Here is a 17,580-nt window from a genome sequence, read left to right on the forward strand (position 1 = left end):
TTTTTTTTTTTTTGGCTTTTTCGAGACAGGGTTTCTCTGTATAGCTTTGGAGCCTGTCCTGGAACTCACTCTGTAGATAGACCAGGCTGCCTCTGCCTCCTGAGTGCTGGGATTACAGGCATGCACCACCACTGCCTGGTGAATAGTAATTACTTTTTAGAAAAAGGACGTGACATCAAACCCTGGGAAGAAGGAAAGGACGGCAGAGACCTACGGCTGAGCCTTCTACACAAAGTGCTTTCTGACCACATTTTCCACCTGTTCCTCTTTCCCGTCCCTCTAAGGCAATGATTTCCTTTCATTATTTATTACTTTTCCTAAAAGTAGCTAGTAATTATTGTAGTATCACAACTGCCACAAAAACCATTATACATGTGATAGTTTACAACACTAATTCACTAGATTTCACTCCACCACCTTAAGGTTACTTCTTAAGTCATCTGGCTACCATTCTTTTTTGGTTCTTGGTGTAAGCTCTTTGCTCTTTCCACACCAGTCACTAGGTAGCACTCATTAGCATCTTTGTAATGAGACCCACAGCCTTGGGCAGACTAGTGAAATGGTACTCCAAGTTAACTAGGACATGGGCCAGACGGCACCGCACTACTCCAGAGGTACAGACACTGCCCCTTGGCTGGTGAGCCAACTAAAACACATACTCCATTAAAACTGGGCGGTGGTGGCGCACGCCTTTAATCCCAGCACTCTGGAGGCAGAGCCAGGCCGATCTCTGTGAGTTCGAGGCCAGCCTGGTCTACAGAGCGAGATCCAGGACAGGCACCAAAACTACACAAAGAAACCCTGTCTCGAAAAAAACAAACAACAAAAAAAACCAACAACAACAAAAACAAACAAACAAAAAAAACCCCACATACTCCATTAAGAATATCAGACAAATAGCAATTAATAAACACAATGATTATCACTAATGAACAACCTAAAACAAATGTCCTATTGATGAGTGAGTTGTTTTGTTAAACATTGCTTCCCCCCTTTCCAAATCAGTTTTAGAGAGAGAAAAGGGAAAGAGAGTCTGGAAATACAGCTCATTGGTGGGATGCCTGCCAACACATTTGGAGCTCTTAGTTCAACTCCCAAACTAGGGAGGTGGAAGATGGGGGACGAGGGCAAGACGAGAGGTAGAGTGCACTAAAGCGAAAGAACACTATATAGTAGTTCTTACTATTCTTCTCAAAACCTGTTGCTCAGCTAGCACAGTGGCAAACAAACACCACCATTCTGTAAGAATATACCTTTCTCTGGCAGCCTCATCAGGGATACCCAGGCATACTTCTCGGTCAAACCTTCCTGCACGTCTCAAGGCAGGATCCAACGAGTCTGGTCGGTTAGTAGCTCCAACAACTAGGACTTGAGCTGTAGCTGCCATGCTGTTCAGATCTAGTGAGAAGCAGACATAAAAGGAGAGACAAATCATCTGACATTTGAGGACAACAATGTTTACACAAGTCATTTAAAGGTTAGAGAGAATCTGTGTACTTTGATATATAAATACTTTAAAATATTTATTGTCTAATACAGTGGAAGCGTGACTGCCTTTCTTACCAGCAATTCACAGTCTACTGAGGAATATGAAGTGTATAATTAAGGAAATGCAGTGAAGACAAGTTTCAGGAAGTTTAATAACAATCAGAATAAATCGAACACTGTAATAGAGCAAGGCAGGGGGATGATGGAGGCTTCACAGAAACAAACACTTCAGGAAAGCCTGACGGGCAAGGTGGTTCCTACAAGCAAAGATAAAGTTACTGGCGTTCTAGAGCCCAGCATGAGTGAAAGCACACAGGGGCATATGCAGTGCACAGCCAGACCACGCGAGTGGTCCAGCAGTGGGGGTGAGGAAGACAGCAATGTTGGCTCACAAGGATGAGGGAGAACCAGAGAGGGGTACAGAACATCCCACGTAGCGCTGGCTTACTTTAGAGATAGATTTTTAGGAATGAACAGAATGCAGGGCTTAAATTTTATCTTTCCCAAGTATTCTATCAGTTTTATCTTTTGTAAATATTCTGTCAGCTGAACCAGAATTAAACAGAAGAGAGTCTAGATTATATGGCCTTACAGGAAATAACATGTTTCAAATGCTAAGCACATTGTAAATAATGGACCTATTATTTGATTAGCAAGAACCTATGAAAAGCTTTTCTTAGAATAGAGGCCTCAAAAACATGGCAACAAAATTAAGATGAAACTAAAACAGCACAGGGTACTGCGGGGTAATTAAATGGTGGAGAGCTTTCAGAGCACACACCAGGACCCAGGTTCAATCCCTGGAACTGCACAAGAGTTAAAATACAAGTAGTTTATAATTTGGCACCTTAAGAAACATATTATGTTATGTGATATTTCAAATTAACTTTCCTTTTGTACATTTTTCTTCTGTTTTGTTTTGAGACAGGGGGCTCTCACTCTGTAGACCAAGCTGGGCCTGAAATTCACTATGTAACCCAGCCTAGCCTACAACTCATGGCAATTATCCTGTCCCAGTTTTCTATGTGCTTGGATAACAGATTACAGGAATATGATACCAAAACATGTGCTATTTCTTTTCTTGTTTTTGTTTGTTTTTGTGACATATCCCTAGCTGGACTATAATTCACTATACAGGCCAGGTTGTCCTCAAACTCTATATGGAAACACTGGTAAAAATGCTCTAATCTGCATAGTAAACTTGAAGAATATTACTAACAGTTAAAAGAGATAAACATAGGGTTGGAGAGACGGCTCAGCAGTCAAGAGCTCATACTATTCTTCCAGAGGACCCTAGTTTGGTTTCAACCACCCAGGCCTAGGGGCTCAAAATGACCTGTAACTGAGAGGGATCTTAAGGCCTCCACAGGCAATGCACTCACACATACAAACCGTCCCACATATACACATACTTAAAATACTTTTTTATGGAAGGGTGGATAGAGACAGGGATTCACTTTGTAGCTCAAGCTGTCCTGGAATTCACTCTGTAGACCGGGCTGGCCTCAAACTCACAGATCCACCTATCTCTGTTCCTAAGTGCTGGGATTAAAGGCTCCTGCCACCACCCCGGGCCAAAAGTAAAAATATTTTTTTAAGACATAAATATAAATGCATTAAAATTTTAACATTTCTCTCCCAAAGATACTCTTAAGTAACAACAGTAGGTACTATGCAACCCTGAAATGGTAGACTGCAAAAGCAAAACAATATATTAGTAAATGCGTATTTAATTACTACAGAGGTGGGGAGACAGCTCAGGTAGAAAAGTGCTTGGTTTGCAAGCATGAGGTCCTTGGGTTCAATTCCCAGAACCCACTTTAAAAAAAAATGCATATAACGTGGCACACTTGTAATCCCAGTACTGGGGAGGTAGAAACAGGCAGACCCCTGGGGCTCACTGGCCAGCCAGCCTGGCCTTTTTGGCAAGCACCAAGCCAATTAAACTAATGATGGCTCCTAAATAATGATATCTGAGATTGCCCTCTGGACTCCCTTCTCACACACACATGTATACACTCCTGGCACATACATGTGCACCCACATATATGCATACATACACAGTTCAATACAATTTGAAATGACTGGAAAATCTTTTACAAAAAAGATTGTTTTATGAGATTCACTATTTAAATGGTTCATACACGCATGTATGACTTGCATTATTTTCAGAAATATACTATCTTAAAACAAATTCATTATTTTAAACTGACCATCCATGCAGGTTAGAAGCTGGGCTACAATTCTTCGTTCCATATCTTTTGAAGCAACTTCTCTTTTGGGGGTAATAGCATCAATTTCATCAATGAAAACAATACAGGGTGCGTTTGACTAGAAATAAAAACACCACAAAGATATGACTATAAGATAAATTCTCTATATTGGTACCTAATGTTCACATATTCTTCAGGAATTTAAAGCTCAAGACCAGTCCTCAAAGAATAACCATGAAGAAGGCAGCAGCTCACACAAATGCTTCTGGTTGCTATGTCTTAAAGAATAGAATGCATCATGGTTTCTGAAGTATCTTCTGCAATTCTTCTGTAAGTTAGACATATTTGTATGCTACAGAATATAAGAAGTGCATTTAAAAGCTTTAAGCTAAGCATAGTAGCACATGCTAATAATTCTGGCTCTTAGAACGATCAACACTTAGGACATCCTAGGCAACATTTCTAGTTCCAAGCTGGACTGGCTAGATGAGATCTCGTTTTACAAAACCAAAATAAAACTGAGTTTCAAACTAGAAAATCCAAGTTTGCTTAAATGGTATGAGTTTTTCTCTAACATAAAAATGTCAAAATTTGGCCAACACTCAAAGGCAGAGGCAGGAAGATCTCTGTGAGTTGAAGCCAGCCTGGTCTACAAATCAAGTTCTAGGATAGCCAGGGCTACACATAGAAACAAAGTCCAAATTTTTCAATCAGCTGTAAGAAGGTCTTAAGAAGCACCACAAGCTTTTTTTAAATTTCTATAAAATTTACCATTTTAACCACTTTTAAGTATAATTCAGTGGCATTACATATGTTTACACTCTTGTATAATCATCATCATTCACCTCCACAACTTTTCCATTTATCTTATACTGAAACTATCAGAGGCGTGTGTGTGTTTGTGCGTGCGTGTGTGTGTGTGTGTGTGTGTGTGTGTGTGTGTGAGAGAGAGAGAGAGAGAGAGAGAGAGAGAGAGAGAGAGAGAGAGAGAGAGTGTTCTGAGATGTTAGGCATCAAACCCATGCTACACACATATAAGACAAACACTCCACCACTGAGCTATACACCCAGCCCCAATGACTACACTGAATAAGGAAAGATAATAAAGTTTCAATATTTCGGTTAACACGTGATCAACTCTTTGGTTTTTGTTGTTGTTGTCTCAGGCTTTTAAAATTCATGTTATTTAAAATTTTTTTTAAAGTGTTTAGTCTGTATGCATATGTATGTACCACGTGGGCGCCTGGTGTAGCAGAGGCAAGAAGATGGTGTAGGATGCCCTAGAACTGGAGTTATAGATAGTTATGAACCACCATGTGGGTGCTAGGTACCAAATGCTGGTCTCTACAAGAGCAATAAGTGCTCTTAACTAACCACTGAACTATCTTTCTAGTCCCCAGATCTTTATTTTTTTATATATAAAAATAAACTAGAGGTGGGCAGTGGTGGTGCACGCCTTTAATTCCAGCACTCAGGAGGCAGAGGCAGGCAGATTTCTGTGAGTTTGAGGCCAGCCTGGTCTACAAGTATTCAAGGACGGCCAGAGCTGTTACACAGAGAAACCTAATTTCATAAAAACCCAAAAAGAAAAATATATCAGCTACAGAATTTCAACTGAGAAGATGAAAAAGTTCTAGAGGTGGGTGGTGATGACTGTTACACATGTAAGTATAGGGCTGTCTCAGTGGGTAAGGAAGACTGCTTGCCACTAAGGGTGACCAGAGTTTGATCCCAGGGATCAAAGGAGAGAACTGATTCCCACAAGCTGTCCTCCGACTTATACATGCGCCTTGGCACATGTGCGTACCACCCCACCACCATAAATAAATGCAGCACAAAACCTTAAAGTAAAAAGTGAAGTACCTAATGCCACTGAGTGGTACACTTTAAAATGGATAAAATGTGCAAAACAGTGTTTCATGCTGGTAATCCCAGCACTGATGAAGGCAGGAGGAATGCTATGAGTTTGAGGGAAGCCTGGAATACAGACTGAGATTCTAACTCAACAACAGTGACAACAAAGAAGCTAACATAGTAAGTTTTATAAAACACACGCACGCGCACACACACACACACACACACACACACACACACACACACACACACACACACAACACAGGAGTAATAAGGATTAAGTGAAAAATAAAAACCTAGGCTTACAACCTCAATTACACTTAGTCACTCCATAGTCAAAACAGAGACATTTATTGTGCTGAAAGTCACACAACGTCAGCTGAAAATGACACCAAAGTGACAGAAACTTGGCCTGTCCCTCCTGGCTGTCTTCCCCAATCTTCCTCAGGACAGTGTTTGCAAAAGCACCTATGACTGACTGCTAGATCAGTTACAAAAGTAAAAGTATGGAGCAAAGGTCTCAGAAAGTAAACCCATGATTTTTTGTCAGTGACCTGGAAAACTAAATGGGAAAGAATAAATGATGATAATCAGAACTTAGCCTAAGGAAGGGATTAATTTTAGAAGAGAACTACCTTGCTTGACAAAGATTATGTTATTCACTTGGATTATGGAAGAAGTGGCAGGGAAAGAAAGTATAAGACCACGTGCTATTCAACACCTGAATCAGACTTATACTTGCTCAGTACTAGATTACAGAGACTCAGCACAGAACTAATGATCTAAATATGCTATTTATCTTTGTATCCATATTTGCCATTGTCTTTACCATATATACAAAATTTTCCATGGCGGTCTGAATGAGAATGCCCCCTCACAACCCCAACCCACACATAATTGGGCTCATATTTGAATACTTGGTTCCCAGCTGGTGAACTGTTTGGGAAGGATTAGGAGGTGTGGCCTTGCTGGAAGAGGTGTGTCACGGGTGGTGAACGGTGAACTGGTCATCCTCCCTTAGCTTTGTCTGCCTCCTGCTTGCAGGTGAGGATGGAGCTCTCAGCTCCTGTGCCAGCACCATGCCTATCTACCTGCTGCCATGCTTCCTGCCACGGTGGTCACAAACTCTAACTCTGAAACTGTAACCCCCAAATAAGCCATTTCTTCTATAGCTGCCTTAGTCGTGGCGTCTTATCGCAGCAACAGAGAAGAAATGGAGACATACAACTATGTGTACCATCTGTGCACATTTTAGAAGGATGCACACACCGTCATTCTCACCCTTTCTCCGGACCTTCCTGGTACCAGCCATGCCATTCCACTGCAGTCTACATACCAATCCCAGCAGCTCGCCTCTACTTCTTCCCATCTGAAAACATGTTTCTTGCTGGGCATGGTGACACAACACAGCAAGGCCAAGGCAGGCTCTGTTAAATTTCGGGCTAGCCTGATCTTCATAGTATGTTCTAGGCTAGCTAGGGCTATTGTGGGAGCCCGTTTTTGGGTTCCTCGGGGCTTTACCCAGCAGGTCCGCATAGAGGATGATTAGACCACGGGCCTGAGTGCAGGTGTCTGAGATGGTCTGCACTTGGCTGTGCTGGGGGAGGAGGTCATTTGCTCCACCCCTTGGCGTCTCTATAAATACCCTGGAGCAGAGACAGTTGGGGCCCCGTTGGAAAAGGTCCCAGGCCCTCTTGAGGCTATCCTTTATTTTCTGTTTATCTCCGCAAGATTCTCTGCAATAAATCCTTCTGTCTAATATTTCCTGCTGCTCGCACTCAAGAAAATTCTGGGGAACTGTGGGGTTGGTGGGTAAATGCCCCACAGGCTATACAGTGAGATTCTAAAAAATTAATTATTCTTATAACTTACATTATTATTACAAATGTATAATTACTTATTATTGCTGTTAAAATACATTTCTCTCCTAATTTCACATCAGCTTCTAGTAGTTACAATAGTGATGTTTATGAGCCATTATATGTTTTAGATGCAAATAAAGAGGTAAAATTAAACCCAGTGTGCTGACACACAACTGTCATTTCAACACTTGGGTGGAAGCAGGAAGAAAGTAAGTTCAAAATCATCCACAGTTACACAAGAAGTCAGAGGCCAGACTGGGTTACTGCAGATCCTGTCTGAAAGGGTTAGGTGGGGAAAGAAACATGACATAAGAAACTTTTCATCACTTTTTAGTTTTAGTCAGAGTGGTGATGCATGTCTACTCAAATATGCATGCCATAATTTACAGGACTCTTACTATATACTAGACACAACGTTAAAGGTTTTATAAGAAATCTTTCAACTGGGCATGATGGTGTATACCTACAATCACAGCATTTGGGAGGCTGAGGTAGGAAGGTTGCTTGGCCAGGAATTCAAGGCCAGGCTAGACAACATGGGAACACATCATCTGAAAAGAAAAGAATCTTCTGATTTAAACACTCAGAAACTCCATGAAAACTGGGTATATTTATAGGTTAGGATTTGGAACAGGGTAGAGTGGACAGGTCTCTTCCCCAACATGCTATGTGATGACACGGAATTGGTCTTCAACTTACTTAATGAGAATACAGACATTTAAACCCCCATACTATTCTGAAGCTATAACTTCAATAGGATCCAAATATCCTCTTCTAAATTTTAACAACAGAAATTGTAGTTAGCTATAATTTCTCTCTGGTAAGTGAATTTCCTTTTCATACCTCAAATCGTATAAAAAGCATTTATCCTTGAGTTTTACAGTGCTTGTATAAGCCTAAGTATGATAATTCTCATATTGTTTGCAAGTTGTTTAGTCAAACATAAGCTGGAGAAACAAAGTGAATGAAATATCATAAGGACAAGATGTTTTAAACACTCAATTCCTAGGTACGACTGGCCAAAACGTATTACCTTTATGTTTGATTTCATATGAAACAGATTACTTACCAAGAGTCTATATCATTAAATCCACTTAAAATTTTTTTTACCACTAGACGTTTTTAACAAAAGGAAGGTCAGTGAGTGGGATAAACAATACTAGCATCAGAAAAGCCAACTCTAAGAGAGCATGCAGCATGTGATGAGCAGGCACAGGAAAGAGTTGACTCACCACAGCTTGATCAAATAAATCTCTGAGCTTTTGCTCAGACTCTCCAGAAACTCCCGACACGATCTCTGGTGCAGCCACTTTCAGGATTGGCAAATCAAGTTCCTGCGTACAGATACGAAAAGAATGACCAGAGATTAAATACAATTTAACTTTCCTACATCTTTCTTAGCCAATCTGCCCTGTCAAAATTAGGTTGTTTTTAAGTTTTAAAAATATATTTATTGTTTATTGTGCATCCATGCAAGTATGTGTGTGTGTGTGTGTGCAGGCATATATGTGCCATTGTGCACATGTGGAGGTCAGAGGACCACTTGGAAAAGCTGGTTCTCTCCTTCCACCATGTTGTTTCTGGTTTCAGCACAGGGCCATCAAGCATGGTGGATCTCCTTCCACCTTGTTGTTTCTGGTTTCAGCACAGGGCCATCAAGCATGGGGAAAGTACCTTTACCCTTTGAGCTAGCTTAACTTAGAGAGATGGGCTCAGCAGTTAAGACCACCCATATGGCCGCTTACAACTAACTGTCTGTAACTCCAGCTCCAGGGGATCCCATAGCCCTTCTGACTTCCATGGACCCCAGACATGCACATGGTATATAGACATACATGCAGGCAAAACACTCACAAATATAATACAATAAATAAACCTAGAAAAATAAACAAAAAAGTCATCCAGGTGGTGGTGGTGCATGCCTTTAATTCCAGCACTCGGGAGGCAGAAGCAGGTGGATTTCTGTGAGTTCGAGGCCAGCCTGGGCTACAGAGTGAGTTCCAGGATAGCCAGGCTATACAGAGAAACCCTGTCTCAAAAAACTAAAAAGTTTATGGATTTAACCATCAATTGCAGTAGCCACTCAGCACTTGGGAGAGCAAAGGTTTGAGTTCAAGGCTGCCTGAACTAACAGTGTGAGACCCTGTCTTTAAAAGAAATCTTGGGATTTACCCAAACGCATAAACACAAACACTATGTTCCAAGGTCTGCTATACAGTGACCATGAAATAAGTTTATTTTTGGAAAGACAAATCAAGCTTCCTTTAAAAAGCGAGAGCTTGCTCTATTAATGATTAGAATAGTATGTTATTCTGCTAGTTGAAGTTCCTTGGATTACTTTGCATTTTACCATGAAATAAGTTTCTGAAAAATCTGATAGGACACAATCAGGATTGTTAGCTTTTTATTCTGCAAAATAAATGTCTTTTTGTGGGTACAGGGGTGGATGTAGTTCATACAACGAAGAACTTTACAAAATTTAAAGCCTAGGCTAGTTTTAAACTTGCAATCCTAGGCTGAAGAGACGGCTCAGAGGTTAAGAGCACCGACTGCTCTACTAGAGGTCCTGAGTTCAATTCCCAGCACCCACATGGTGGCTCACAACCATCTGTAATAAGATCTAGCACCCTCTTCCGTATACACAATAAATAAATAAATCTTTAAACTTGCAATCCTGCCTTAGTCCTACAAATACTGAAATTTCAGGTGCACATTACCATGCCTAAGCGATCTTTTGAAACTACTTTAGAAGGGCATTTTAACAATTGAAATTTTAAATTATTTAACTCCAAGAAAAAAAAAATACTATTTTTTCATATTTTGCTGCTTTTAAGAACTACTAGGATAAAGGGAAAGAGAAGTAAGTAAAATGTAAACTAAGTGTTTAGAAAGAGTTTTTGCAGTTATGCCATTTTACTTCCCACCAAATTTTTGTCAGACAAAATAATTGTATTCATTAAAAAAACCCAGCATAAATAGCATCATGAAAAAGGTCAATAAAAGAAAGTTGGGGCTGGGGAGGGCTCAGTCTGTAAGTGCTTACAACATGAGAACCTGAGTCTAGAACCATGCCACTGACGTAAAAGCCAGGCAGAGGGGCTCCACATCTGTAAACCCAGGACAGGCAGGGTGAAAAGTGATGCCCGGAGTGTCCTGGCCAGCCAGTCTAGACAAATCAAGTGTGATCCAGGTTCAGTGAGAAACCTAGTCTCAAAACAGCAATGGCCAGGCAGTAATGGCTCACACCTTTAATCCCAGCACTCAGGAGGCATATATAGGCAGATCTCTGTGAGTTCTAAGTCAGCCGGGTCCATGGAGTAAGTTCCAGGACAGCTAGGGCTACACAGAGGAACTCTGTCTTGAAAAACAAAGCAAACAAACAACAAAAAGACAATGAGGAAAATGATGTGGGAGGAAGAAAGAGAGGGAGAGGAGCAGGAAGAGAAATTTCTTACTGATCAATTTGCTTCCTATAAAGATACCAGGTCTAACTGGAATTGACCACAGAGAAAAACAAACAGCAACAAAAAAATCAAAATCCAGCAGCAATGAGCCTTACCCCAGCAATTGCATGCGCAAGTAATGTCTTCCCACAGCCTGGCGGCCCATGCAAGAGAACTCCACGAGGGGGCACTACACCAAGGTGGTGGTATACCTCTGGGTGACGCATGTGGATGAGCATCTTGCATACTTCCTGTCAAGGAATAAGCATAAAAGATATCTTCCTCGGCCCAAGACAAAAAGTCAAAGTAGAATGAAATGTCCTATTTTGGGAACACCAAAATATACTAGATAGAAAACAGGCTTTAGAATTCAACTTGAGTTTGAGTCCCAGCTTTGGTATACTGCGTAAATAACTTCAATGATATCTCCATGCTTCTATTTCCTAAGCTGTAAAAATATCTATCTCATAAAACACCATGAAAAGTAACTAACACAGTGACTGTCACAGAGGAGACACTAAGACCTGTAGCCATTCCCATCAGCACGGTCAGAACGGTGTTAACTTACGAAGCATGCACTTTACCTACACTAGAGCTAAAAATGTGAAAAGACAGGAAGCTTCATTCTCTCTTCACCCTCAAGGATCAGGTCTGCCCATCTCACCTTCCTGGTCGTCTTTTCTGTACTCACTTCACACTAAAAACTAAAGATGGAAGGCTGGAAAGATGGTCCAGTGGCTAAGAGCACTGGCTGCTCTTGTAGAGAACCTGGCTGTGTTTCCTAGGACCTACACGGTGGCTCACAACTGTCTGTAACACCAGTTCCAGGGAATCTGGCACTCCCTTCTAGCCTGAGGGCACCAGGCACGCAAGTGGTGCACAAACATACATGCAAGCCAGCAGAACACCTAGATACATAAAATCATCTTTTAATTTAAATTAAAAACAGTTAGCCGGGCGGTGGTGATACACACCTTTAATCCCAGCACAGCACTCAGGAGGCAGAGGCAGGTGGATATCTGTGAGACCAAGGGCAGCCTGGGCTACAGAGTGAGTTCTAGGAAAGGCACCAAAGCTACACAGAGAAATCCTATCTCTAACAACAACAACAACAACAAAAAAAAAAAAACACAAAAAACAGGCTGAATTTGTGTAAATGTTTAACAATAGACCCATCTCATGCAATGCCATTTCTCAATTGCCACTAACTTTTAATGTTGCATCATTGCCTCCAACATCTTCAAACTTCACACTGGAAATCTGCAACTCTATACGCCTTGCTTTGGCTGGTAAAAAACAAAAAAGGTGAAAAGATTAGAGATTCCATACAAACATATAACTAAAGCTCCATTAGATTAAAAAAAAAAATGTTCTCAACTAGGTATTTCGACACAAAATAGTTCTCAAACAAAACAACTCAAAATAGTGAGCCCCTCTCTCAAAGCAAACACACCACTGCCATCTCCTGCTATCCACAGCTCACCTTTCTTTTGCAGACTAGCTTCTATTTCTCCATCTACTTCTTGAAGATCCTCTGTCTTTCTTTTGTTTCCTTTGCTCTTTGGCCTACCTTTTCTTTTCTTATCACTTTCCAGAAGAGAAGAATCTTTTAAATTCTGGGGAGAAAATACAAATTTAAATATGCTGTACTTCAAATTACAATGCTGTAGCATTGCTATCTATTGCCAATCTCTGCTCAAGGATGCTTGCTGTCTTCTTTCAGAAACCTAAAAAAAGCACAGCTTAAATCTTAACACTTGATAACTTTCTTTCCAGGCTCTACCAGTTGACCAGTTAAATTTAATCTCTTCCAAAAGATGCAGATAAACATCAGGTTCTTACCAATTATAATAGTGCTCTCCATAGTTACAGCTTAAAGGTATTTGGGGAAAGGCCCATTAATAACATAAAAGGAAAACCTATACCCTCAACACTTTGGGGGTGAAAATAGAAGGATCAGAAGTTAAGGGCATTCTTAGATACACAGAAATTTCAAGGTTGGACTAGGCTACAAGAGACTCTATTTCAAAATCCAAAATCAAACAAATAGGGCTCAGTCAGTAAGTCCTTATCATAAAATCATGAGCTTATCAATAGACTGATCCATTTATGAGTTCACTGCTGAACAGTTATTAGGAGGTGGAACCAAACTGGAGTTAAAGGGTCACTGGAGAGTGGTGGATGTCACTGACACAAATTCTGGAACCGTTGTCCCTTCCCATCACTACTTCCTGGTTCAATGAGGTGAGTAGCTCTGCTTTACCATGCTCCTTCACCATGCTGTTACACCTCACCTCAGGCCTAGAAGCAATGCTAATTCAGCCAGATAGGTCCTTCTCCTTACAACTGTTTCTCAGCGTTTCTCAATGCAATTAAAAGTCTGACAAAAATGGCAGTGACCCAGCAATGTGAAAAATATCTATATGTGTAAAATAGAGTAACAAGACACAGATTCCACTTGGAAACCTATTTGATAGTTAGAGCAATAAAGGTCCTGGACTAGGATAATAATGACAGAAGCAGTAAAAAGTGATGACGTTTTCTATATATTTCATAGTATTTGTGATTTTTTTTAAAAACAAAAATATAAGTATTTGCTTGATTAATAGAAATGGGTTAATTTAAGATATAAGAACTAGATAGCAAGAAGCCTGCCACGGCCATACAGCTTATAAATAATATAAGTCTCTGTGTGTTTACTTGGGTCTGAGCGGCTGTAGGAGTCGGGTGGACACAGGAAAACTTCAGCTATACTACATTCAATGAAAAGATTGCAATATACTCTAACACATGGAACTAAATTATCACTGTAAAAATACCTGTACCTCAGAATCTGGCTTTTTATAGTTGCTTTGGTCATCTGATAGGTCTGAAGGAAGACTTTCTTTCTTTCCACCTGGGGTTTTGTCAATAAACCATCCTCCCTCAGATTCTCTGGCAGGGGTCTTCAATGGCATGGAGCCCGTTTTAGAAGTCAGTAATGGCACTGAAGTGGTGGCTTCTCTCTGTTCCAACTTTGGAGTGTTGGAAACAGAATCAGGGTTTCCTTTCCGATACAAAGACAGCAGGGAACTGTTCATGTGATTTCCTGACTGGCAAAAACATGATTTCAGACTAAGTTACTCATGAAGTTAAAGCTTCAGTACCTAAACTAAAAAGCTTTGTGTGTTTTACTTTAAACAACTTCTCTCACAACATTTACAGTCAGAATACACAGGTTATTAGTTAGTTAATTTCCAAATAAGCTTTTACTATCCAAAACTACTATAACCACTGTAAGGGAACAGAGAACCAGGCCAATTCATAATTTGTGATTAAATAAAATCAAGAGGTATGAAAATGGACTGGTAATCAGTGAATGATCAACTCAACACTGGACCAAACATAATGGAGTACTGTAATCACTTTGTTAATAAATTCAAAGCTTTATTTACCAAGAAGAGAAAAACTAAGAAGCAACTAGTAATTTGGTGCATTTTTGCTATATCTTTTTATTAAGGCCTCAGTAATGCTGCCTCCCTGGCAGAAAGTATGTTATTTATGTAGCCCTAGTTGGCCTGGACTCAGAGAACTGCCCATCTATGCCTCCCAAGTGCTGAGATTAAAGGTGACACAGACCTGGTGAGTTTCTTTTTTATTATTACTTCCCTTAATATTCCAATCTGTATAGCAGGAATCATAGAAGGGTCTTATTAATAGAATCAAACCTGAAGCCAGGTATTGGGGTGAATGCTGGAAGATCAGAGAGACAGAACAAGCCATAGCTACCTCACCTCACTAGTTCCTCAGCTGATCCTGTTTCCTCAGACTGGAAGCCTCTGAGTCCTCATCCAGAATGGGTCTCAGCCTAAAAACTTAACCAGCCAAATTGCTTCTAGTTTCCGGACTTCACGCCTTATATACCTTTCTGCTTTCTGTCATCACTCCCTGGGATTAAAGGCTCGCTTTCTGGGATTAAAGGCGTGAGTCACCATGCTTGGCTGTATCCTTGAACACACAGAGATCCAGGTTGATCTCTGCCTCTGGAATGCTAGGATTAAAGGCGTGTGCTACCACTGCCTAACCTCTATGTTTAATATTGTGGCTGTTCTGTCTCTGACCCCAGATAAGTTTATTAGAGTGCACAATATTTTGGGGAACACAATACCACCACATTTCCCCTTTTTTTTGTCTAAAATTAAAAAAAAAAGCTTAACCCTGTCTCGAAAAACCAAAAAAAAAAAAAAAAAGCTTATAACTAATACAAGAAAAACTATCCAGTAAGTATATATAATATATACAGTCAAGAATTACATTAACGATGTCTAGTCCATTAACATTTGACAGATTCAGATAAAAACTCCATTATATATATTAACAATGTCCAGTCCAGTAACATCAGATATACTCAGACAAAAAATTTCACTACTTATCCTATTTAAAACAAGTAGTTCCTTTTTAAAAGTAGATTTAAAAATTGACCTTTTTATCTTATCATATCCATATTCTATCTTTTTTCTTTTCATAATAGATTCAGTAGTCTACCTTTTGTCATTTTTATATCTTCCCCTTTTTCTTTTTACAGTAGATTCAGTGATTTACTCATTTTCTTATTATTTATCTTTTTTCCTCAGAGTAGAGTCAGTGATCTACCTCATATCTATAAATCTGCCTTCAGTTTTGACTATTGTTTTCCCTCTTTCTCCTTTATATAACTAATTATATAAGTACAGGAAAGATGATTAAACTATTGATGATGTGTATAGGGAGCATTCAATTATGTACTGACAATGATGGACAAGGTCCTTCATTCTATTTTTAACTTTTTTCTAAGAAAGGATTACAATGAGTAAGGAAAAAAAATGGGGCTGGAGTGATGGCTCAGCAGTTGAGAACACTGGCTGCTCTTGCAGAACACCCAGCTTCAGTTCCCAGGTCCCACGTAGTAGTAGCTCCTAACTCCAGTTCCAGGGTATCCAATGCCCTCTTCTCTCAGGCACCAGGCATGCATATGGTGCACATACATACATGCAGGTAAAACAGTCAAATACATAAAACAAAAATAAATGAATCTTAAAAAAAAAAGAGAGAGAGAGAAAGAAATCAAAGTGGGCTCACTCAATGTTTGGCTTACCTGTGGATCTGGGTAATCTTCCATGTTTGAATCATCATCAGAATAGCTTTCAGTGTACCTAAGGATGAGAGAGAGAAAGAGAGAGAGAGAGAGAAAGTAAAAAAGTTTTGGAGCCTTTTCTCTTACTGTGTCAAATAAGTCAATATATTAAGGCAAATCATGATGAGTTCAAGGGCTGGCTAGGGGGCGGTGGTGGCACAAATCTTTAATCCCAGCACTTGGGAGGCAGAGGCAGGTGGGTCTCTGTGAGTTTGAGGCCAGCCTGGTCTTACAGTGAGTTCCCGGACAGCTAAGGTTATACAGAGAAACCCTGTCTTGAAAAACAAAAAATAAAAACAACAACAACAACAACAACAAAAAACAACAGAAAAAAAAAAAAAGAGTCCAAGTGAGAGCCTTAGAGATGGCTCAGTGGTTAAGAACACTTGCTGCACTTACAGAAGGCCAAATTTGGTTTCTACCTCCAGCTCACAAGGGATATGATGCCCTCTTCTGGCCTCCACAGGCACCCACATACATATGGGATCCACTAACACAGGCACACTCACTTACAAAAATAATTTAAAACAAAACAAAACAAACCTCAGGCCAGTGTACCACTCAACCACCATCGGAGAAGCTTCTTTGTATAGTAGATGAGAATTAATACAGAGACCCACCATTGGATCATGCCCAGTGTGAGAGACTTTGGAGCACTCAGCTTTAAATGGAATGTCTTCACCAACCCCCCCCCTCAAGGCTTAGGGATCTATGCAGAAGAGGAGGCGGAAAGGCTGCAAGAGCCATCGGTGGTGGATGACTTCAAGTAACACAGTCTTCAGGACACAGCAGGACTGATGCACACGTGAACTCACACAACACTATGGCAGAGTGTGCAAGGCCTGCACAGGTTCAAAGTGGACAAAATCCCACCACTGAAAAGGGAAGAGGGCACAAGAAGTTAATTCTAACTGAAAGGTACTAGGAAAGGGAGTATCACTGCATAGATTAACCACTCTCCAAGGAAAGCCCCATGTTTGGGAGGAGTTAGTTGGCTAACACAAAACGAACTCCAAGGTTTCTTTGTGGCCTTTTTGTTTTAGCATTTTTTTTCTTACTAGTTTTTGTTTGTTTGGGTTTTCATTTTCTGCTTGAGAGGGAGAGAGAAAAGGAACACGAAGTTGAGTGGGTAGGAAGGTGGGGAGAATCTAGGAGAAACTGGGAGGGGAACACAATCAAAATACATTATATTAAATTTTTTTAATTAAAGAACAAAACAAATAAATAATAAAAATAAATCATAGGAAAAAGAGTATTATGATCAAAGAAACTGGGATTTAAAAATCCATTTTAAACAGCCAGGTGTAGTTGTGTATGCCTTTATTCCCAGCACTTGAGAAGCGGAGAGGAAGGCTGGTCTCTGTGAGTTGAGGCTAGCCTAATCTACCTAGAGAGTTCGAGGATAGCCAGGAGTACACAGAGAGACCCTGTCTCGAAACTAAACTAAATTAAAAGTAAAAATCCATTTAACCAGTTAAAACCCTGTGCTTAATGTCGCTGAATATTAGCTTCCTTATCTACCAAATAATAAGGAATGTTTCATTGTTTTGTTTTAATGTGTACAGGTG

The 17,580-nt window shown here is 40.2% G+C and overlaps 1 protein-coding gene across 20 annotated transcripts in view; it reads right to left on the reverse strand.

Annotated features, from left to right (window-relative positions):
• The window catches only part of Nvl (nuclear VCP like), a 126,157-nt gene that overhangs the window by 100,400 nt on the left and 8,177 nt on the right, over window positions 1–17,580 (reverse strand). For 18 of the 20 annotated variants that reach the window (XR_008218027.1, XR_008218025.1, XR_008218021.1 and 15 more), the window contains 8 exons: window positions 15,974–16,031; window positions 13,686–13,952; window positions 12,344–12,476; window positions 12,070–12,146; window positions 10,977–11,111; window positions 8,650–8,751; window positions 3,702–3,819; window positions 1,254–1,398 (listed from right to left, as the gene is read on the reverse strand). Coding sequence is in view for 1 of the 20 variants with exons in the window: in XM_052737814.1 (XP_052593774.1) it covers window positions 1,254–1,398; window positions 3,702–3,819; window positions 8,650–8,751; window positions 10,977–11,111; window positions 12,070–12,146; window positions 12,344–12,476; window positions 13,686–13,952; window positions 15,974–16,031 (1,035 nt within the window). In the remaining 19 variants the exon portion in view is untranslated. The remainder of the gene's footprint in view (window positions 1–1,253; window positions 1,399–3,701; window positions 3,820–8,649; window positions 8,752–10,976; window positions 11,112–12,069; window positions 12,147–12,343; window positions 12,477–13,685; window positions 13,953–15,973; window positions 16,032–17,580) is intronic. The other 2 variants (XR_008218030.1, XR_008218028.1) reach the window with 1 other exon arrangement.

The sequence above is a fragment of the Peromyscus californicus genome, unplaced genomic scaffold (genome assembly GCF_007827085.1).
Source record: "Peromyscus californicus insignis strain IS unplaced genomic scaffold, ASM782708v3 Scaffold_14__1_contigs__length_90479793_seg_2, whole genome shotgun sequence".
Taxonomy (NCBI): Eukaryota; Metazoa; Chordata; class Mammalia; order Rodentia; family Cricetidae; genus Peromyscus; species Peromyscus californicus.